The sequence below is a fragment of the Scophthalmus maximus genome, chromosome 10 (assembly GCF_022379125.1).
Source record: "Scophthalmus maximus strain ysfricsl-2021 chromosome 10, ASM2237912v1, whole genome shotgun sequence".
Lineage (NCBI taxonomy): Eukaryota > Metazoa > Chordata > Actinopteri > Pleuronectiformes > Scophthalmidae > Scophthalmus > Scophthalmus maximus.
In genome coordinates, this window is record NC_061524.1 from 14,674,254 (window position 1) to 14,698,424 (window position 24,171).

Consider the following 24,171-nt stretch of genomic DNA (forward strand, 5'->3'; position numbering starts at 1 on the left):
GGCCCCACCACTAACTCCCGCGGTCGCAGACAGTCCCCCTCCTCAGCGACTCACCCATTCACTTTGTTTTGGCTGTGAATCACTAAATCCCCTGTGAATCACTAAATGCAACTCACCGTGCATCGATTTCGCTAGTCCCCTATCCTTCATGCTTTCACATTCCTCCTCGCCTTCATTTAGAATCCACCTCTCCTTGTCTCCTTTCATTTACCACACACACAGAAATCCAATCGCTATCCAATCGTCCGTATCTGTGAAATATGTTGTTGGTATTAGATGACAGGAAAAAAGCAGCCCTTGTGATTATTGTGGGGCCTCCCTCTGTTTGTTGGCAGCATGCGGGGTTCAAATGAGGCTTTGCGGGGGCAACATCCAACTCCTCGTGACCCCAACTCATCTCTCTGTTTTGCGTCTTTCAGTCATTCTTCACTCGAAAAAAATGTAAAGGATCACAGACAAAGCAACTATAGATGTAAGCATCTACAGTATATGGTAGTTACACTAGTAGCCATGTCCGGATGTGTTGGTCCACTTGCTGCTCCCTGCTGCTCCGACAGTTCAAATAAGCAAAGCCATGATGGGCAACATAAAGGGCTCCTTACATCCGGCGCAAAAGCAGTGCACAATGGCGCCAGGGGCAACAAGTGTCTACGCTATAGTTTCAGATTGATGCAGCTTTCATTTTCCTCTCTGTCACCCATGTTGTTTAAATAGCAAAAGCACTTGCGCAACATCTGAGTGCAAGTGATCGCAACAAAACAAAACTGACTGGATGTCACAAGTCTGTTATAATGATCTCAGGGCAATGTCTGAGTGAAACAAACGTCTCTGCACCAGGAGCATGGTTCAAACGGGTTTTTACTTGGCCTCTTAATTAATCATGGATGTGTTTGAGCATAACATGAAATAAACCAATCAGCATGGCAGCTCCCAGTCCCTTAAATGTCACGTGCGCTTGCACCTTGGCGGATTGCTCTTTTAATTGTAGGAAAGGAAATGGTTTCACCATGCATAACAAGCAGAGTGTGTACGCATCATGCACTCACATATGCGGGTGCATATTATTATCTTGATGATAAAATAACTGTGAAATACTGCGTCGCTGACTTCAGACAATGTTTTTGTTGGTGAAAAGCCCACTAACTTTCCACTGCCTCAAGAAAACAATGCACCACCAATGCATTCGACCTTGCCTCATTTTAAGACCAACATACTCATGGTCATTTGTTATTGAAACAACAAAGGCGCTGGACAAATGACAACTATGCCAGTAAAAAGTCACTTGCTTTGCGCTCCGCGTCGCTGTGCACGGGTGTAAGATGGGGCCCTAAGGCGGGACGAGTTAAAAGAAGAAAAGCAAGTGACAATAATCAGATATGTGACCAAACAGAGTTGGCCCTAATGTACCGAGGCCAAAGTTATTTGTGTGTACTCTGAGTGTGACATTAATGTTTGCAAACACCGCATATTTCACCCAGGGGGAGTGAGTCAAACCCACGTTGTTTAGTCGGTCAGCGTGAAAGGCAAGAACACAACAACAAATGCATTCAAAACGTGGTGTATAATCACACAATGGCCAGTTCAATCCAAAGAGTGATTTCTAAAATGCTGTTCCAGTTCAAAGATCACAGAGAAATGCAGATGCAGCCAGCTTCAATTCATATCAGTTATAGATGACAGACATATACGTAGCTAACCACACCTGCTGTACATTAGAGCATATTGCCATGTTATGAACACATTAATGTGTGGATTTTACTGCAGGGCTCTCTTGAAAAGTTAAATGGACTTCATGATTATGATGTTTTAATTCACCTTGAAAGATAGCATTACGTTAACCCTGCACTTGAAATTAACTAGTTTGTACGGTGTCATTTTGGACAGAACCCAAAACAATCATTTACAATATTGTACTGTTTTTCTTTTTTAAAGAATTGGACTGCACAACTGTCACTGTGTGATGTATCACCATGATAACAGGAAGGTCAAGGGCTACTGTATGTGGCCCGGACATTTGCATGTCAACATCATGGGACACACTGGGAGTCATGAATGCTTGAATGGTAATTTCAGTGACAGATTTGACAGAGGCAGTCCCATCTGAGGACAGTCAACCTCTCGGTGTCGTGTGTGATTCAGAGGTCGACTGATTTCCCAGAGAGCGGTACGAATGACTGAGCAGATTCTTGAGTGAGGAGGGAATCCAGCACTCGGCGGGTGCACTGCAGTCGACGCCATTTCTGCAGCAGGGGTCAAAGGGCATGAACATAAACAGTAATACTACAACTGTTTGTGTAGAGTTAATGTCTGAAATGAATGAATGAATGGGTGCACAGAAGGATCGTGAGCGTGACTGGTGCAGATAGAAAAAACGTGTCATCAATGACAGATTGCCTGACAGATTGTGACCAAAATGTCATGATGTAGTGAGCAGTGAGGCAAAGACAAACGGGATGGGAGAGAAGGAGGAGAAGAAGGAAAGGGAAAGACACAAGCCTTCCCAGAGCCAGGGAGTATTTATAGATCAGATGTAGTCAGAACCTCTGCCTGGCAGCAGCAGTGCTCCTTTATGCTCCTGCCGATGTCTCTGTGCACAATCTCACACAGCTTCGACTCAAGAGAACATTAGGAAAGACGTGCTGTCAATGGCAGGGAAACAGGCTGAGGGTGAGACTTGCATGAATGAAGCCTCTGTAAGGAAATGTTGGGAAACTCACTATTGTCACATTTACATTTTGGCCGTTGTTATAGTCTCCAAAAAAGTATTCAAACTATAGCAATGTATCTCAAAGATGTGGATTATATCTTTCTATATGTCTTTAATTCGTGTGTGTGTGTGTGTGTGTGTGTGTGTGTGTGTGTGGTTTATGCTTGAGTCCGTGCGCGCGCGCGCCAGCACCAGTGAGCGTGGCTGCTATAAGCGCGCCTGGTTCACTCAGCTCCTGGATGCCGAGAGCGCACACAGAAACAGAAACAGACGCTGGAAGCTGCGACTTACTCGACTCCCTCCCTCTCCCTTTCTCTCTCTACTTTATTTATCGCAGAATCAAATATGACTTGTTAACGGTTGACGCACCTGTAGCCACCCGCCCCCCTCCGCCCCCCGCGAGGGCGCAACAAGAAAAGAAACGAAAAGAAATCACTGTTTATATTTTTCTCACGAAACAGAATCGCGACATATCGTTCTGGTCTCGCACGGCTCCACATTCCGGCGCACGCACGCACGCACGCACGCAGGGGACAAAATGAAGGCGAAAAACCGCGACCAAAGCCTGTCGGACTCCAGAGAGCTGGACGGATCCTACGACCAGCTGACGGGTGAGTGGACCGGCGTCCGAATGTTGCATGGCTGCCTGCATAAGAAAAGAAAGAAGAAGAAGAAGATGATGATAATGATATGCAAAGCTGAAAATCCGCAAGGTGCTCGGTCCACCTATAAGTTGGAGTGGCGGTTGAAATGTCGTCGCCTGTTCGCCATTCATCTCACCCCCCCTTACGAACAATAGCTATCCATTAATGTTTTCTTTTGATGGATATTAACAATTTATTTGTTGTGCGCCACCGCAAGTTTTATTATAAGTTTATGTCGCCTCGGTCGTACTTCAGTTTTCAGCTTCGGTGGTGACACAATGTCCCTGCGTTACCCCGCGCAACATGTCTACTCGTTGATCTCTCTCTAAAAGAATAAATGGGTGAGGGTGAAATGAATGGAAACAGACACAATGAGTCGTTTTTAATGTGAGTGTTGCATGCCAATAGTACGATTGCGTTGCGTAAGTGGTGCGTAATGTCAACGAGGAACAATTCTGAAGGCAACAGTGTGTGATTCTGCTGGCCTGGCTCGTGCCCCTGGGAGACCCCCTCACCTGACCGCCTCCATCTGGAGTACAGAGAACATGACCGCGAGCTTCACCTGCCCTGGCTTTTCGAGCAAATGTGTGCGTAATTTGATATTTGCGAGTATCTGCTCTGTGGGTTTTTTGGGTTCCTTCCCTTTCTCTCCGTATATGAGAGTGTAATTAGGGTGAGCATGTTGATGACAGCACTTCCACTTAACAGGAGCCTTGACACACATCACTTTAATATCGTTTTAATGAACCCACTGACAGACAGGGGGTTAACCTGCCCAAAGCGACCACAGAGCTGGTCCGGTATGTTCTGCTTTGAGGACACTCTTGAGGTGTTTCCCCGGACACCACGGCTCTCCACTGCTCATATGTGAGCACTGTTTGCCTGTTAAGTGCGAGCTGCCTTCTAATAAAATGCTCGCTTTTATGCCTGAACACATCTCGGACAGGCCCGGACAGCTGTGAGCCTCCAGCTTAGATGGAGACACTGGAATCTCATTTGCGCCATAGTGCGCACATTAGCAGCTAAGCAGTGTTTTTTGTCACAGATTGAATACATCAATCCTAAACCAGGAAATCGTTAGGTTTGTGTGGCGTTAGAGAGAGAGTGAGTGCAGCAGTGTGTGGGTCTCTTCTGCTGTGAATATTTTGTGTGTGTTTAGTGTGGGTATGTGCAGTACAGTATGTGTGGGTGAGTTAAGAAGCAGTCGCTTCACCTTTTCTGCAGTCCAATTGCTGAAAGTTTAAAAAAGAAACAACAAGGAAAAAATGTTCTGCTGTGTTCACGAGCCTCCGTCAGGCTTTGCAACTCAACATGTGGGTTGTGTAAAGTCTTGTCGACCAACCCACACTTGCGCTCACCGCCACCCTTGGACAAACATTGAGCTTCTGTCAAGCACTCTTCACAACACACTTCAGCAACTCGATTCTCCTTTGCTGCTTCACCGTTTGGGCCCTCAGATCGGTTTCAGATCACCATGTAACACACCCCTGACTATATGTGGCGGATTATGGATGATTAGCAAAATGTGACAGTGGATGAGATGAAACTCCAATCTTTTCAGAAGTGTCAGGGATTTTCTTTCTGTTTAACGTATCATCCCCTTGTGTGTCCCCCCCCCCCCCCATCATTCAGTGTGGTGGGGCCATTAACTCCCAGCAATAGTTTTTAATGACTCGCTCAAAGCTGTGAAATGCATGGTAAATTCATCTCTGTGAGACTCTGTCAACTCTAAAACATACATGGCCCTGATGGTTTGCGTGTTTTTTTAAGGCTAAACTCTCGCCAATAAGAGTCTGTGTAATGAAGACGTGATGCAGCTCAAGCTGTGGAGAAACACTGCTGGTCTGATGTTCATGCTGTTTTTCATATTATAAATGCGGCTGATGATAATGTGATCCATTGTGTGTGTGTGGCAGAAAGAGGGAGAGCAGGTGACCAGTGATTTTCCGTGTAATCCCCACCAAAATGAGCAAGAATATTGTTTGATGTGAGTGCATGACTTGTGAGAACGGATTCTTAAGTGGGTTTTTTGTGTGGGAAGGACAGGTGAGTCATTCTCCTTACTTACAAGCTACTTGTGTCTGCGAGGGAGCGAGACAAGAGAGACCGACAGTGTGTGTGTGTGTGTGTGTGTGTGTGTGTGTGTGCACGCTCAAAGCAAAGCTGACCCGTGTACCTTAAAGGTAGTGTGTGGGTGGTGTCCAATCACCATTTGAATGAAATGTAGCCCTCTAGAAAATAACTCCCTCTCAGCCTGCCACATTGTACTGACGTGCGCCCCACTGCGTGCGCGCATGTGTCGGAGTGTGTGCGCGGTAGCCTGGCATTCCCCGTTGTGTTTAAGAGCACCGGCTGAGAGATGAGAGGTAATTATAGAAGCGTGGTGCAGTAATCTCCTCTTCCACCTCACAAGCCAAACTCAAGAGGAATCATATCACCTACACACACGCACACGCACACACACACACGCACACAAATGAGCACACATAAGGGCTTCTCCACAGATAAGCATATGCAGCTATTATCTCGGCTTCGTCAGTATTCATTTTCCTCACTATCAGTCCATAATATTAGAATTTGTTTTGGTGTTTTGGGGTAAAATGATTATCGGTTGACAGGTAGTTCATCTGCTGCAATTTTGGTATTTGATTAATCATGTGAATCATTTTTAAAGCAAAATTGGTTCCATCATCTCCAATATAAATATTTGGTGGTTTCCTTCTTCCTCTATGATAGTGAATAAAATATTTGTGTGTTGGACTGCATGGTGGATAAAACACCACATTTGTAGTTGTCACCTAATCGTAATCATATTTGATTATGAAAATAAATAATTGTACTATTATAATGATTCATTTTAAACGTGTACCTATATTTATTCTTAGGTGCAGTCAGATTTTTCACTCTTTGTGACTGAAGAAAACAGGGAATTAAAATGTATTTGTGTATTTGTGCTCATGGGACGGAGACCTTCAGATAGAAATTTACATTATGAACAAACACTACCCTGTTTTTTTTGCGTTTGGTAGTGGAGGATAGACCAGGCATTGATATGCATCTCTCAGATTAACTGGATATTTGTTCTTGGCAGAGTGAGCCAATTGCCCACTTTCAAACAGTCAGCACAATGCTAAGGATGCACAGCTCACACACTCAGGCTCGTAAAAGGAATCATACAAGCGCACGCACACACGGCATCCATTTCCGCTATTATTATTGTTGCAATGATTTAATCTATGATGTGCGAGGTTGCACAGACACAAATTTATTAAGTTGATTGAGGTGCAGTGTTAGTTTTCTTTTTATCTAACTAATAACTTAACAAATATGTTGACTCTTTCCTACAGTTGACTTGTCTCACACTGCTCTCAGCTCCAGGACAGATGTTTAGCCTTTGACAGCCTCTGTACAGTTTATTTCTCACACACCCACAGCTGTTAATGAGCAATTTAATATCAGGTTTAATATCCGGAACAACTTGACCAGCGCACGAGGAGGATAGTCAAGAGAGAGTGTATTAGCTGGTCTGGAACCCACATGACACACAACCCAACCTGCTGACTGGTGCAGAGCCCCCATGGTGAAAAATTTAAATATAATTATTATTAAAAGCTAGACTGAAATGATTCCAAGACAATGATTACCTTCATTATGGAGTCTGTCAGAGGGAGTTTAGTCTAGAGTCACCCTCACACCATGGCAGTTGCTGCAGCCGTAGTCGTAATGGCCACCGGCACTAATTAAAAGCCTTGATTTAATGTGTCATCTGATGTGCCGGGACACGTGTGACATACATTGCCTCATCAGCGATCCTCTCCGCGTTCCTGAGCCTGGGCTGCTCCTGGAAGTGCCAGAATTGCAAAGTCCATGATGATGAATCAGGTTGCGTTTGCCAGGCACATCGCAGCGATGCTCTTTGGTAGTCTGTAGGTGATGTTTGTCCTGTTACAGAAGCTAACCCTCTCCTGTTAATGCACAACTCCAATCCATCAGTATAGTTGTAAAAAAAATATGGGAGCTGCCCACCTGATACATGACTTCTCTCATTCTGATTTGTGTCTCATAAAGTGTGTCTACATGTAGAAATGAAGAAGTTTACATACAGTAACTACCCCTCCTGTAGTCTTCTTCCAACTATGTCCCCACTATATTTCTAAATAATCTGACTGACAGTCTCCACTTAGGCTGCACACTCATCCTCTCTCTTTCTCTAACTCTATCAAACTTCTCCCGCTCACTCTGTCTCCACTCTCACAAATCAGATTATATAACACACACACATATATATATATATATATATATATATATATATATATATATATATATATATATATATATATATATATATATATATATTTCTGTCTCTAACAGTGTCTTCGGCATCTCACTTTGCTGCGTCTGTGTGTGCTTCCGTACCGTAGCCTTCACTTCTTACCTTTCCCCATTGTCCATCCTCGCACCACACTCCCTCGCTGACCCCTCTCTTCCTGCCTCCCTCCTCTCCAATTCTTTCCGGCTACACAGGGACCCGTAGCTTAATAGGGCTGGAAGCCAGAATCAATCCTCACGAGTTTTAATCTGTGACCGAATCTACAGGCAATCGTTAATTAAAATAAGCCCTGCTCACCTCTCCCTTGGTACCCCTCACCCCATCGCTCCCCCCAGCCCACTTCTCTGTAAACACATTCATTTATAAAAGCCAGCGGGGGAAGAGGAGGGGAGAGAACGGAGAGGTTAGCAATGTGAAGACGGGAGGGAGAAGCAGAATTTGGTTGGGAAAAGCCAATGTCGGAATAAACAGGCTGTGGGCAATATAAATTGAAAGACGTTTTTGTTCGAAGGCATCACAGATGTACAACAAGTCAAGAGTTTTATTTCCTCAACATCAGTCTGAGGCTGTTGCCCTGTCAGATGTGTTCATCAAAGACCAAGTGATTGACTGATGGGATGTGTCTCTGAGTGTGACAGAGTCCCGTCTCATTCACTGAGTCGCTTGTTGCTGTCATTGTGAACATCTAATCTGCATTAGGAGATGATTTTCTGTCCGTTAACTCAGCCATTCTCTGTTAGACTGATAGTAACTCATCAGTTTGAGGAGGAGGAGGAGAGATCAGCAGATACCAAAACAGTGTTATTGTGTATTCCAATGTAGGTTGCAACCCTTGCTCCCCTTTCTTTGTGCTCTTTGACTGTGTGCATGTGTGTGTGTGTGTGTGTGTGTGTGTAAGAGAGCGTTGTTTGTTATCACAGATTATTAGCGTGAACATCTCAGATTGAAGATAAGGAATCACTTTGTGTGTGTGTGTGTGTGTGTGTGTGTGTGTGTGTGTGTGTGTGTGTGTGTGTGTGTGTGTGTGTGTGTGTGTGTGTGTGTGTGTGTGTGTGTGTGTGTGTGTGTGTGTGTGTGTGTGTGTGTGTGTGTGTGTGTGTGTGTGTTGGGGGGGTAGCGCGTGAAACTGTACACATTTGTGTAGAGGATGTCTGAAGGGCACACATGACTGCCATTGACATTGCATTTGAGTGTTTAGGGGGAAAGGATGTCTGCAGGAGTGTGTGCTGCTATCTTTCCCTATTTTCTTTTTCCCATAAAACAATTTGGTGATTTGTTCAGGAGGTGCATGTAAGATTTTTATTTTAATTTTGTTTGATTTTAAGAATGAACTTTCCTTCAATCTTGTCTGAGAAAAGTAGGGACAGACGGCAACAACAAGCAGACAGTGATTGTAATTTAGTGAACAGGTCTTCTGAACCCCATTCATCGACGAGTTCTTGAGAAACAACTTCAGTGTGATTGACAGCACAGCAGAGAGAGGGATAAAGAGACAGGTGGAGGGAATTTGAGGAGCCTGCTTTCTTTTTAGACTTTGGATAAGGTCTAATCAATAGCTCAAAGCCGTGCTCATTCACACAACACACACACGCACACACACACACACACACACACAGACACACACAGGTTTTTGGCCTGAGGAATGACCATGTGGGAGAACACTGCAGCTGGTCTTACAATCAAGCAGTTGGATCTGACAGAACTTTGGATAAGGTCTAATCAATAGCTCAAAACCGTGCTCATTCACACAACACACACACACACACACACACACACACACACACACACACAATGCGCATGCACAGCTGTGAAACAGACAGAGATGAAAGCACATAGGGAAAACCTGATCAATATCTGTCAATTAGACTACTAGTCAGAATAAACTCAAAGTCTCCAGTGCACACATTGTCTACCAGCGCAATCAAGCCGAGTTTATTGTTAAATGTTGTCCACTATTTCCAGTTAGTGGTGATGCCATATGGTTCTGAACAGTCAGCAGTGTAACTTGGACTGTAGATATTGCAGAAAAATCTTGAAATGGTCTTTGAGGGGTAAAAGGTTTTACATTATTCTGTTGTGAGTTGATGGAAAGGTGTAATTGAAATAGTGTTGAGCTGTTCAGCTTTTACTAATAATGTTGAAGCTTTGTCAGATACTTGACACTCAAAAATACATTTAAATTAATATTGTTGAAGTCTTTGAAGACTAAGCACAAATGATGACAAGTGGTAAACAAGGCAACCCAGAACGTGACTTCTATACAAACAGAATTATCCATCCTCTAGACACAGTTGGCTTTGCAAAGCACTGACACTGCTATTGTTAAGGTCGTCAGTGGGATATACTTATGGTGGCAGGGTTTCAGTCTCAGTTTTACTGGATCTCAGTGTTGCATTTGACCCTGTCGACAGTATATTACTAGAGTCGACCAGCTTGCACATAATCCAACTTGAAGAAAGGAACTACTGTACTACAGAAATGACATGCTTAGTTCCCCAAGGCTCCATTCTGGGCCTTCTTCTGTTCAACATTTACATGTTCCCACTAGCTTGGATTATGGAAAACAAAAAAATAGGTGATTGACAAATTTACATAACCATAGAAGCTCAGAGGAAGTGCATTAAAAAAAGCAATGATTACATGCGCCAGAGTGCCAATTAAAACTAAGCGACAGCCACATTAAGACAATTACAAAAGCAGCCTACTATCACTTTAAAACCATACCGAGGATTAAAGGATTTATAGTTTCGGCAAGATTTGGAAAAACTTGTCCACGTGTTTATCTTCAGTCAATGTACTGTACTGGTGTGTTTACATCAATCAGACAGCTGTGGCTGATTCAGAACACTGCTGCTCAAGTCCTCACTACAACCAAGAAATATCTCTCCAGGTCTTCAGATCTTTACACTGTCTGTCAAATAATTGATTTGATTTTGGTTTTAGTCATATGCAGCCATTCAATGCTTTGTAAAGGTTTGAATGGTATCTCTCTGATCTGCTGCTGAATTATGAACCATCCAAACGGCTCATGTCACGTGGGACAGCTCTGTTTTCTGTCCCCAGAGTCAAAACTAAACAATCAGAAGCGGCATTCAATTTTTAATCCTCACATATCTGGAACAAACTCCAGATAAACTCCTATAGCCTACTGCAGGTCTGAGGCAAATTTCAGTTCTTTTAAATCAAGGTGGAAGACTTTTATGTTTGCCATTATGTTTGATTTAATTCAAATATTTAACTTTGGAGAATCTGTCTTTGCTTGTTACAATCCAGTTCGCCCATGGTACAAGAAATTGCTGAACTATGCAAAATTTCTCTCGGACAACTTGATATTATCCAGGCTGCCCCAAAATGGCTGCCCTTATAATTGCACCTCTGTCAGCCTGAGGCCACGTTCTCAGGGGGGACACCTCCTGACAACGTGGTCTTTATCTCTCCCAGGAGAGATGCTGATGCCAGCAAAATCCAAAATCAGCAAAATGGTGTTACAAGGTGGAGTGAAATTTGACCAATTGCACTTTGGAGGCTACAATATGGTCCAAGGTATTTCAGTTGTGTGGGAAACGGTTATTGAGAAACGTTGATATGCTAAGCTCGGAACTTTGTGTTCAGCTTCACAGAGCGGCGTCTCTGTGTCCTGAGTCGACTGTTGAACCGGCCAGTGCTTCCTCTCAGGCAGCCCCGCCAAGCTGCACACTTGTAAATTCCAAAGACGCAGACTTAAGAAGCCCCAACAACATACATTTGTGTTCTTGAAAATCCATTTGCTTTAATCATCTCCATTGCACACTGCTCGCTTTTGGTGTTTGCTGCCGGGCTCAAAAAATCCCATTTCCCCCCCTGAATATCTCCCTCTGGCGCTGGTAAACCGATTACTCACACAGCAACCTGACGTCCCATAAGTGCTTCTCTCCAGGCACCTCGGCTTGGCACCAGAATTCCATGAGAGTTAATGGAGTCTACTAATCAAAACGCACTCACACACACACACACACGTAAACACACAAAGAGACGCACGCGAAACTCACACGCAGGCCTGTTTGATGGAGTGGTGGAGTGACAGTTGTGACAGCAGGGCGATCGTTACTGACCTGGATCAGCCACTGACGTTAGTGTCGAAGGTGGAACCAAACCTAATATCATGTATAGAGTGAAGAGAGAGAGAGAGAGAGAGGTGATGAGGCTGACTAAAATAGACAGAAACAATTCATCACATTGAATATATCACTTATATGTAGCCGTTCATACATTACATTTGCGGACCTTGTGAAACTTTTTATATTTTGCGTAGAATGTGAGACATTTTGATGGCTGTTGTTTTGCACTATTGCAATCAGTCTTTTTTTTTTTGCTTCCCACAGCATCATCTTACCTGCAGTTTCATCTGTGGCTGCCATTGTCGTACTGTGCAGGGTCCCTGGTGACACACTGGGGCCGGGTTGTTAGACAGGACTCTTCCTGACAGCTTGTTCCTTACCTCTCCCCTGGAGAAATGCTTAAGTCAGGTAAAATTTGCAACCATCTATAGGTAGTTATATATTTTTTTTCCTAACTCTAGATTGGTAGAAATAAAAGCACACAATATAGGATAGACCCAGAGGGAGTAGCTTGCTTTTGTATTAAGGGAACAAAATAGAAAAGCTAACTAGAAATGATTTCTCTGTACGTGATGTTTGCCACGCATGACCAAGCATGATATTGAACTCACGGCTCTCTCAGCAGCAGTAATGTCCAGTTTTAAACTAATATTACATGGAAGTATAAAATGGTAATTTATTAAATTTTAAGGGTAGCATCTGTCTCATGGTTGTTGTTTTTGTCAGTCACAATCTTTCCATCTTTACAACCACAAGATGTTTGCTCCTAATGAGGGTGAATTAAGGAGACGGTGCGCTCGTACTGATGCACACTCTGAGAAAGTCATTAAACTGGGTAACGATTATTAATGAGGCCAGCATGAAATGCATGCGCTGAAATATGGGCCTGTTGTTTGCTTCCTGTGTGCCCAGGACTGGGAGAGGCTCTGCTGGCTTTTTGGCATCAAAGCAGACATTACTGACGGTGTGTAATCACACTCCTGACTCTCCTCTCTGAGCGGGACAAGCACAGTTTGGGGAATGGAACAGTTAATTAAACTTTCATTTCATGCGTGTTAATACTCCTTTAAAAGTTTCACAATGCTTTGACATGCCAATCATGTTCTTATTTATTGTAGTATGGGGCTGTGTGTTTATCGTAGGACGTTTGGGGTTTTCAGGCCCCTCCATCACTCCCCTTTACTCCTTCTTTCCTCCGTTTCCCAATCTAATTACTAATTTATTCCTGTTGTTTATTCTGTTGGCCTCACGGTGGAATATTAATGCATTATTTATGTCAAGGCTGTCATGATGAAATTCCCCTTCGATGTAATGTTATGGATTCTTAAGCAGTATCCTGCAACAGGAAATAAATTACTTTCAAATAGCTCTTTCAATCTAGATTGATAAAATACTTCCAAACCTCCCATTGACTCTTGTTTGCACACTCTTAATAGCTAAGATTGTATTCAGGTAATACGTTTTTCGTTATTAGCTTTTACTGACCATAGGATGAGCCACTTAAATATAGGGGCAGCAGAGTATATCACCAATTTCTGATTAAAATCAATACCATACCTTGCTAAAAGGCAAAAATGTAAACTTGAACAATGTTTAGTTACTGTGTTGTCTGAAATCTGGGGTCTATGCCTGGCCAAAGATTGTTTGTTACAACAAACAACACTCTTCCGTCTTTAGAGGGAGGAGGGAGAAGTCTTCTTCGGTGACACAATCTACCTGATTTCTTATTTGTTTGTCAGAATCTCCCAGTTAAACATCGAACCATGTTGCATAAAGAATTTGAACTTATCGACATGCTATTTTATGAATTTGAACCTTCTGTGTTTGAAGCGAGTAGCTTACGAAAAAGCTGTTCAAAAGTACAACAGTTATTATGTCAGATACATATTTAATTAAAAAATGTAAATCTTATGTTGATCATCTAATTTTTAAAGTTGTAAGCAAGGTGTTGCATGAACATTGATAAGGCTACCACTCAACAGTGTGTCATATCAGATCTCAAAACGTACCAAGGGCAATCAATTATTGGAAATGATTCTGATTTGATAGGTAATGCTTGGATCAACTTAGTACTCTGCTGTGCGATATGACCAAAATCTTATATCCTGATAGAGCCATTTCATATCCAAATATGTGTGGCCATGAGTCTGGGATTAGTTTTAAACACTCAATTTTACCCAAATTATTACAATTTTTATGAACATACTTTGAACACCAAATAATTAGCATCCATTGTTCTTGTTACTTGTTTAAGTTTGAATCGTTTTGTTCAGAGCGTAGTGATATGAGTCACATTTGGAGCTTGGGCAATCTGTGGGCAGTACAGTGAAACATCCTGCTTGTCGAGTGCGCTGCATTGTCGTGTCAGTGTGAACAATATAATATCTCATTGATATTCCCGAGTAGATTATGACATTAAGGTGTCATTAGAGTCTGTTGCCGATTCTTTTCACCTCCTCTCTCACCTTCGCTCTCTACCCGACTTCGTCCCTCTTCCACTTTCTCCTCTTTTACACACTACGCTTTTATGAATGAGAGGTAGTGTCGTGAATAAGAGGTAGAATCATTGATGATCCCTCCTCTCCTCAGAGGTGGAAAAGGTGATTGAAGTTAGTAGTTTCAGCTCCAGCTATCATGCCTGGGTGGGCAAAAGTCATGACTTTAGTGGGCACAGTTATGGAAAAGTGTGTGTGTGTGTGTGTGTGTGTGTGTGTGTGTGTGTGTGTGTGTGTGTGTGTGTGTGTGTGTGTGTGTGTGTGTGTGTGTGTGTGTGTGTGTGTGTGTGTGTGTGTGTGTGTGTGTGTGTGTGTGTGTGTGTGTGTGTGTGTGTGTGTGTGTGTGTGTGTGACTAATAGAGATTTATTCACATTAGCCCTTCAGTTCAGCGAGGGCAGCAGGGTGAACACTGGAGTCTCTCTGCCTGTCAAGACGTTATCTGCGGGAGAAGACTCGGCCTCAGAGAACATGCCATGAGAGAAAATAATAGCATAGGCTAAATAATGTAAGTGAAAATGTTACCCTTCATGAATTGTGCTATGAAGTAACAAATACATTATAGACAGGCCATCTGGTTTGCTTCCAGTCTGAATCATTTCTAATGCAACAAAGCTGCCCTTTAATGTCATTCCAGAGTTATACATTTTTAACTTTTCAGTCTGTTAACAGTGGGGAGTGCCAAAAAGGGGGAAAAAGACAATGCAAACATAATCACAGACCAACGTCCCTAAGATTAGATGTTAATAAGATGTTGCATGCACATATGTTCACTCCCCATCAGGTTATATGTTATTATTATTTTTTTTATTAATGCCCTTTTAATGTTAACTCCACCTCTCTGTATCCATCTATACGTTGTGTATTGATGGAGCTATTTTCATCATCAAGTTGTGAAGCCAACCTGCTTTCTAATATTGTGTCGAGAGACCAGACACCAGTAATTACCAGGCTGCTGTTTGTGGGTTTTCTTTTAACAGGAAACAGCAATACATATCACGTTTTGTCCTTGTTGTTTTCAGTTTCAGTAAACTGTGCAAAAATTGAGTTGACAAAGAAACAGCAGGTGCTCTTAAGCCTTAAAAATTTGGCTTGCAGCAAACCACCCACGGAGGGAGCTGCATCATTTACATCCACGCATGCTGACTGTCATGAGCACAAACACACACACACGTACACGCACAGCACATACTGTGCTGGCACTTTTGGCACTTTTTTATCAAATTAATTACATTTTAGGTGTCTTAAATCACAAGAAGCAGAACTTTTGTATACAGTACCTCCTGAATTGATGGAAGACCATAGGCCGACAGAAATTGGGCAAAGAGAAAATAACAATACTTATTTGACCTGTACCTTTTATAATCTCGTGGACAAGAATAGACTTAGACTGATAAATCTTCCGGGCCCTCATAGCAACTGATATTCTTTTACTTAAGATAAATCTGTAACAGTATATATGTCAGCGCACATATAAGAAGAAATAGCAAGCATCTATCAACTGTAAGAAATTATGCTAAGTACATCTTTTGTCACAGTGCTTTAGAAAAAAAAAGTTATCCTAATCGAAATATTTCTTTGTTAAAAAATCTGACTGTCTGCCAATATTTCCGAATCATATTGTTTTGAACTTCCAAATATTGATGCTGAAAAATCTAGTACAGAACAAACAAAACAGTGTACATTTTAACACAACCTGTGATAATTATTGTCTGATTGTTTACTTGATAAGCTCGTCTGTCGTGGGAAGATTGCAGTGATGGCACAGTTTATTAATGCGGAAAAAACGAATTATATCGGCACATTGACAAATGTTGGTGTATTCATTTTCTAACTCCTGGGCATATGGTAAAAAATCATCTCTGATCGTTGTGTGTGTGTGTGTGAGAGAGCGAGGAAGAGGGAGGAAGAGAAGGATGAGAGAAACAGACAGAGATGAGGACAGAAGTCATCTCTAGAGGCCCTCAGTCATTTCCTCTCTATGATGGTGATCGTGGTACGAAAACGGAAAACAGAGCCATCAGGCCTTAGATCCTCTTTTCTCTGAACCTCTCCCAGTTATATCAAAGACCTCCAGAAACCCCCCATATCTAACATGCAGTTGAATGCCATCAGGGCAGGCAGGCAGCCAGACAAAAACACACTGGGCTACACAAACACAGATTATTGACAACAGCAATTAAATAATCTCAGATTACACTCTGTCAGGTCAGGGTTATTTTGTTGTTGACAAAAAATGAATTTAACTTCAAACTTGGAAGGCTTTGATATCATCTCCTGCATTTTTAACAGGCTTTCCAGGCAGGCAGTGATCCAGATCAAAGTTTTATGGACTAATTCAGCATCTATTTAGTAAGTAGTAGAGGTTTCCAACCATCAGTCACTTCAGACAGACACACACGCACGCACGCACACACACACACACACACACACACACACACACACACACACACACACACACACACACACACACAGGTGAGACCGATGCCCATTGATCTGTTGATTCAGAGCCATAATACCGCAGCTGCTCTGTGTCAGCGCCTCCAAGCAGCTAGAAAAGAGTCTCTGTCACCACTCGCCTTGCCTCTTAGTGTGGCTTTGTGTCAGCGTAATGCTTATGTGAAATATTTTTAGCACCTCTCTCATGTTGTCTTTGGATGAAGTGCAGTATAACCAAAACTGGCAGAAGGGAATAGGGTCATGCACTGTATGAATTTGTATAGAAGTTCCTAATATTCTTGATAAATGTTTTTTTTGTAATGATATATACAAAATCCTGTCTAGTCAGCTTAATGAAGCAGGATTCACTTCTTATACCGCCTGTTTCTTTTTTTCTCCAAACTGTTCATCTTTCTACCTGCTTCATAGTTGCACATTCAAGGATGCGTTTGGCTGTGTGTGTGCGTGTGCGTGTCACATGTAGTCAGTGCAGACTGGATTTGGCTTCACACTTTGATGTGATTCATATCTAATGCAAGCTCTCCCCCATGAAGATTTTATATGGAAGATTCCTCCAAGGACCAGAGTACAGTGGGACTAAGTTCAGGACAGTGTGTGTGTGTGTGTGTGTGTGTGTGTGCGTATGTTTGGGAGAGTGTTGTTGGTGCGCTTCAGTCAGTGACAGAGATTTCCTTAACGCTGTAACAGAGGGAACCAATGCACCTTCCTTTTCCTCAGTTCTCCATCTCTTGCGTTCCTTTAACCGTCAGTCTGTGACACACACACACACACACAAACACACACACACATGATGGACAACCTGCAACAGATTGTTAGTGTGTGGGGGTTGTGTGGGTGTTGATATGTGTGGTATAATGCCTTCAACAGAGATGGGGAGAGAGAAAAAAAAAAAAGTCAGGTGTTTGTTCCACTTTCCCAAGTCCGCCTCTCCTGCTTGGCTGTGCCTTTACAGCGGCAGAGATGAATTGTTCCCTCTCCGTCTTCGTATCGTAGCAGCGTCTTAGACAATCCTGTGCTGCTCGTCCCTGTGCCTTTGAGTCAGACAGGAAGTCTAAAGATAGAATGGAACAATGAGGACTCCACTACCGCTCTGCTCTAATAAGCAATGATTGGTACTTTGTGTTTTTTTTTTATAATGGCTCAAACTTTGAAATAAGAACAGCCGAAGTCAGCCTGTTGATGGGCACTGCTCCCGCTGCTGGTTACTGATTATGCACGACGGCGTACTCGCTCCACAGTGCATGGGGTCACTAAATATCATCAGTAATCATGTGTTTATTAGTGCAACCTTTCTATAATTTGAGAAATAGTATTGTAGATATGCATTTTCCCTGGCGTCTCTCCAAGGAAAAATATGTCTCGTGTAGGAAGTAACGACTTAAGTGTAACTTGCTTTTTCTGTAATAAATAGAAGAGAAAAATTAGGGTTGTTAGCATGAGCAGTGATAGGAGAACTGGGTAAAGTCTTTGGGACGGGCGAAACCACCTTAACATGAAAGGGCGGATCTCATAAATAGCCACTTTGAGTGTGTGGGGGCGTGTGCACACTAGAGGGAGGTGACGAAAGGTTTTGGCAGCTACTCTGACCGCCCTGATGATGATGATTATCAGGGTGCGATGCGTGGGATTTCCACCTTTCTGGTCTACATATTCCTGCCTCTGCTGAATTATTTTTTAACCCTAACCCGATGCCAGAGGTCAGGCGGTGGACACCACTCCCGTTAACAATGATCGAAATATCCCCCCCTTTTTTTTTTCAAAAAACCGCACCCTGATTCTCATGTGCGTGTGCTGGTCAGTGCTCTCACTTGGAACAAAAATGAAATGATGTGTGTTATGGATTTGAGGAGCCTCTGGAATGCTGATGGCACCGTTCCTCTCCATTCGTTAATCCAAGTGTGGGTCGTCTCGGCTCAGGAGGAAATCCTCCTCCCTCCCCTCTCCCTCGTTCTCCGCTGAATATGCGACCTGCGTTGTGGCGGGCGATGACAGCAAAGCTTTGACAATAATCCCCTCGCCTCTGTTCTCCTCCCCAGCTCCTTTATCAGCCCCCTTGCCCTCAGCCAGATCGACGGCGACTGCTGTCTGCCAACAGGAAGACAGCTGCTGTGTCAGAGTGTCAAAGCAGAGGTTTCCACACACCTCACTCGAAGCAGGAGGTCTTTTCATGTTGTATTATGGACGGACGTGATACGCTCAAGTGCAGTCAGAGTTACAAGGTGGCATGCACTCGCACGCAGAAAGGCTGTGTGTTCCAGGTTATTTCTTATGGTCACAGAAAAATTCCTTCATACTGTACCACGGATGTTCAGCATCGTGCCCTGGCTGCTCCTCAGTCAGATATATCACCTGTATCATCTAGGAAACAATCACATAGCTACCACACACACACACACACACCATTAAAGTCACTTTTAAGATGGTTCGATGATGTCATAATGCATGCCCGTGCATCAGAGCTTTAATAACCACCTCCGAGGGGAAATCATGTGAAACCGATGAAGACGTTGGGGTTTTCACTCAGCAGACATTACTGTCACACTCTCCCAAGCTGAACTTCAAATGAACTTCATGCATTGTAGTTTCTTCCTACCTTTTTGCAGCCAACGCTGTTTTTCTTAAGATGCGCTGTTCAGAACATAATAGGCCAGTTCCCTTCACCGACTCCCACTAGGTGTGAGTCAAACTTGAGTTGTCAGATTAACAAATGGATAATTCTTCTTGCCATTCTCTTTTTTTCTGTCATGTCTGTGTTTTCCTGACCTTGATGGAGTTCGGCGTTTTGAGTATAGCACCTTTTAAAAGTAAAACACAGATGGGAAATCAGACTCAGTAATGGCTCTGGCTAATGTCCCAATATGAAAGTATGATCTCAAACACATGCACACGTTCACGCGGAAATGTACACAGACATACACACAGTCCGTTTGTGAATCTTATAAAACTGTGACATTTCTCTGCCATACACCTCCCTCTCTCTTCAGCTGCACTCTTCTTCTTCTCCCCCTCCTCTGCTCCCATTCAGCTCCGTCCGGATGGGGGGAGCCTGTTTGTCTTATCGCCCTCGGCCAGCTGCAGTTTGGATTTGGGATCGAGGGGTCTCTCTTTCCCTCAGTTCTTCCCACACTAGGAGACAGGGGGACAATGATTTGGCATGCTACACATATACACACACACGCACACACACACACACACAATAACTTCACGCATGCAGGCACACAAATACACACAAACACTGACAGATATCATGCAGACACACTCATGGAGCTCATTCAGATTTCATGGCTGCAAGTTGTGTGGACCTGAGAGGCCGATTCCTTTCAGAGGGCTCTTCCCCCTTTACTTTATGAGACTCTGTAACGCCAACTGCCTATGGCTGTTAATGACTACAACCACTCTCTATTCCCCCATGTTCCTCACTCACTTCAGCACCTTAATGAACCACCTGTACAATGTGTGTGTATCATGGTCTGTGTAAGTGAATATGCGTGCGTGTGTGTGTGTGTGTGTGTGTGTGTGTGTGTGTGTGTGTGTGTGTGTGTGTGTGTGTGTGTGTGTGTGTGTGTGTGTGTGTGTGTGTGTGTGTGTGTGTGTGTGTGTGTGTGTGTGTGTGTGTGTGTGTGTGTGTGTGTGTGTGTGAGCTACCTCAACTGCTGAAGGGTTTCCCCCCCGCGTACATGAGCCAATTATCTTTACTTACTGCCCTCCTAACGAGCGCTTCGAAATGAGCACAGATGGAATAGTGCCACGAGGAGCCGGCGTGTTTGCGCGAGAGGCCAGAGGTTGGAGCCATTCACTGCGACGGCTCAGGCCTGAATTTTGATTTTTTAATTATTTGGATCACGGCTCCCTGCAGCAGACAATTTGCTCTTTAGTTATTTCATCATTTGGATCGTGCATATTAGTGATTTCCTATTAAATGTGCCCACATTCTTGCATAGTTTCCACTCTCAAGATAGGTAATTAAACTTTTCATTGTCATCAATCAAATAACTGAATTAAAAATGCATTTAAAAGAAAATTTGTTAAAGAGATTTTCAGGTTGTGAAGATATCTGCTATTGTCGAAACTGTACACTGATGTCGAAACTCAAAGACGACGCATTAGACACACGGTTGCTATGCCTTCTTTGACATGATTAGATGGTCTCTGGTGGATCTCTTCCCTGTCTTTGAGACGTTTAGCATGGAAACCATCGGTGTCTGTATAAATGAGTGACTGAGAGTTTGTCAGATTGTATATTGTCCACCTCACAGGCTTTATGAACTTTACTGGTGACTCATTTGAACGTGTTTGTACGCTGCGTGACTTGTGCATGCTCTCCCATGATGCCGCTATGTTGAATCACATGACTTCAGTCATCGGATTGTCTGTGTCTTGAAAGTGGCGACTCATAATTACACATGACTTTTTCCCAGCTCTGCTGCTCTGGGGAGCTTTTACCAGCTGTCTCACACAGCTGTGTTCTGCAGACAGTCAAACATCTAGCAATCTAAGAACCCGGATATTTGAACCTGTATTAATAATTGAACCAGCACTTTTTTTCAACATACTATGAAGTTGACATGGCACGTATCATTCATCTGGAGGTGTTGGTCCAATATTCAGTCTCCTTCACGTTCTGTTTTGGTCTTCAACAACTCCTGAGGAGAAAAGTTTTTTAAGCTGCTAAATGTTTCATTATATTCTTCAGCGAGTCACTAATTCCATCTGTCTGCCCACCGCCTGGTGCTCGGCGGGTAGCGCGCCGTGGCTTTTATGGCGCAGTAACTGAAAAACAGCTGCCTGCTGAATCAGGATGAAGGCCATGAAGTTGTGGGCTGGAAAATCTGAACACTTGACACATCCTCCACAGAGCTTTAAACACAGGTAGAAGACCTGAGGATTTTTCCAGGAACTGAAATCCAACACGTAGAGAATGTCGGTCCTTGACTTCAAGATGTGTTGTCAGGGTTTTGAGTCGGTCAACTGTAGTTTCCAGCTCCAGTGTGTTCAGCAGGATTACCTCTAAAAAAACCTTTTTTGTCCCCTCAACTGAAGTTAGTAATTGGACTGCCTCTCAAGATGTCTTCAGACATGCTTGCCCAGACCTGCCTAATTAAGCACCACAAATACCTGTGACAGTTTCATCACTTCTGCCTTTTCTAATAAAACCCAGGTCATAAGAGGTAGCGGTGGCGAGGTAGCTGACAATAACACCTTTGTTTATGCCCGCCCTCCACGTCGCTGTCAAATTATCTCGACAGCAGAGGCAACAGATCCTCTCCACTGGAACCCTCTGTTTAATAAACACAATTAATTCCCTCCGTCCCTCAGCACCGCCGCAGGTGGGGACTGCGTTGTGCCGTGTTGCTGGAGGCACATTCAAATTGAAGTGTCCCAGTAATTCCAACTGGACTGTGCATCTTTTGTGTTGTTTTTAATTCCCCTTCAATGTTTGGATATCAGGTTATTTCTTTGACGTGCAAATGTGTTCACATAATTTGTTCAATAATTGCTTCATGCAGCCTTTTATTTAATGGAGCCATATAAATAATAACAGCACAGAAGTGTGTGATGTTCTGACCTGCCAGCGCGTCACACAATCTAAATTCTATCTCTGGGAATATTTCATGGCTCCATAACAAACCCTTGGATTAGGGCGGTGTTGGTTCTCGAAACAAACACACACACACACACGCCGGGCTTGTAATGTCTCTGAGGTGTTTGCCCAGATCAAGGTCATCTTGACAATTAACCTTGTGTGACGATTAAGGCGGCAAGATAAACAACCGGACATCAGCCCCCCGGTAAACGGACAGACAATCTGTGCTTAAACAAACACGGGCGTATATACTCGGCACACACTCACCTGGGCTTTGGCCTCAGCTGGTCGATAGCTTTCGAGGGTTGAGGTGTGTGTGACCCACTCCATCATATCCCTAATTCCCGTCTGAGCGGCAGGCTCGCTCCGACGGAAACCCAACTGAACACAGGCCCAGAGAAAGGACAATGCAGCTGCAGCCAACAGCTTGGAGGCAAGATAGGTCTGTTATTGAAACACCTGCTGGGCCGCTACAGGGCTTTGGCTGCCAGTTCTCTGGAGGTATCATCTGTCTAGGGCTAGACGAGGGAAAAGGGGATGTAAAAATTAAAACACCTGGATGTGATTTTTATTGAAATGAATAAAAAAAAAAGTTTGATAGATGGAGGAGATCGCTGCGGATTTATCAGCCGTGAGATTAAAAACATTAATCAGGACCTGTTAAATGATGGGTGACAAATAGTGCCCACGCTTTCATTTCCTCATGTCTAAAAAAAAGAAGTGTATACATATTTCATATGACAATGCTTTTATTTTATATTAGCCTTTCTAATACTGTAACCCTTTATTTGACTTTCTGCCATTTTCACTGCGCCTACACCATTAGAGTGCACGGTAACACAAGTTACACCTTATCAGAGTTCATGCAAGTGAAAACAAAATCCTGCTTTTCTCAAAAGACTGAGTGTTCCAGTTGCTGAAATCTGCCCTTTCTTTTTCTGTGATTGTTTGTAGAATTACTGATTTGATACTTGCGTTAAAGGTATGATGTTGTTCGCCTCGCTCAACCATCACATGATTCTGTATAGCATCAGTAGCTTCAAGAACTCCTTCTATAGTAAAGCTTCTGTCACATGTAGAAAGCTTCATTCCCTTTTCATCTACCATTGCCCCCTACACTTCCACACAGTTTGCTTTGCTCTACAGTCAGTTCGCAGGGAGCTGCTCCGCGGGGAGTCGCTTCCTAAAAGTACGAGACTGCGTAGTCTGAGAGACTCTGTCCCCCACACACAAAGTGCAGTAGGTGGCGGAATGACCCTTTCTGCTCAATTGTCACACTTCTCCTCTCTCTTTCCTGCCTTTTTGAAACTATAATCTTTGTGACACCCAAATAGAGAATGCCACACCCACACACTGCATACAATGAGCTTTTGTGATAACTGTGCTCTCTTCTTTTCTAGTATCATAGTGTTAATTTCATCACTGTGTGACATTGGATTTACATCCTTGGGATCAAGGCAGTGATGAGCATAAGAAAACCACAGGTAAACCACTAGTATCTGATTGGATCGTTGTCTGTTTGTATGGAAGATTGTGGTTCCCCACAAAATGACTTTGCTTTTACAGTCAGGAATGCTGTGTCAGAGGCATGACGCTTTCTGTACTCCTCCTCCCTCCCTGAGCATCTCACTGCTGTCTTTTCTTCTTATTTGCCCGCCCCTTTAAAAAAAAAATATGTGTGTAAAAGTAGCCCAAGATCTTCTAAAGGCAAATCTATGGGATATTCCTCATTGGCCAAGTCAATCACCTGATGTCAACCCAACAGAGCATGTTTGTCACCTACAGTAGACAAAACTCAAGGCAGAAAGACTAGGAACCAGAAGGTCGATGGTTCTATCCCTGGCTCTTCCAGTCCG

At 43.3% G+C, this 24,171-nt stretch overlaps 1 protein-coding gene across 2 annotated transcripts in view; it reads left to right on the plus strand.

Moving 5' to 3' along the window:
- The first annotated feature begins 2,923 nt into the window (after positions 1–2,923).
- The window catches only part of LOC118284242 (Kv channel-interacting protein 2), an 82,105-nt gene continuing 60,857 nt past the window's right edge, over positions 2,924–24,171 (plus strand). The window contains exon 1 of one of the 2 annotated variants that reach the window (XM_035606993.2): positions 2,924–3,318. In XM_035606993.2, the coding sequence (XP_035462886.1) occupies positions 3,246–3,318 (73 nt within the window). In that variant the 5' untranslated portion in view covers positions 2,924–3,245. The remainder of the gene's footprint in view (positions 3,319–24,171) is intronic. The other variant, XM_035606998.2, reaches the window with a different exon arrangement.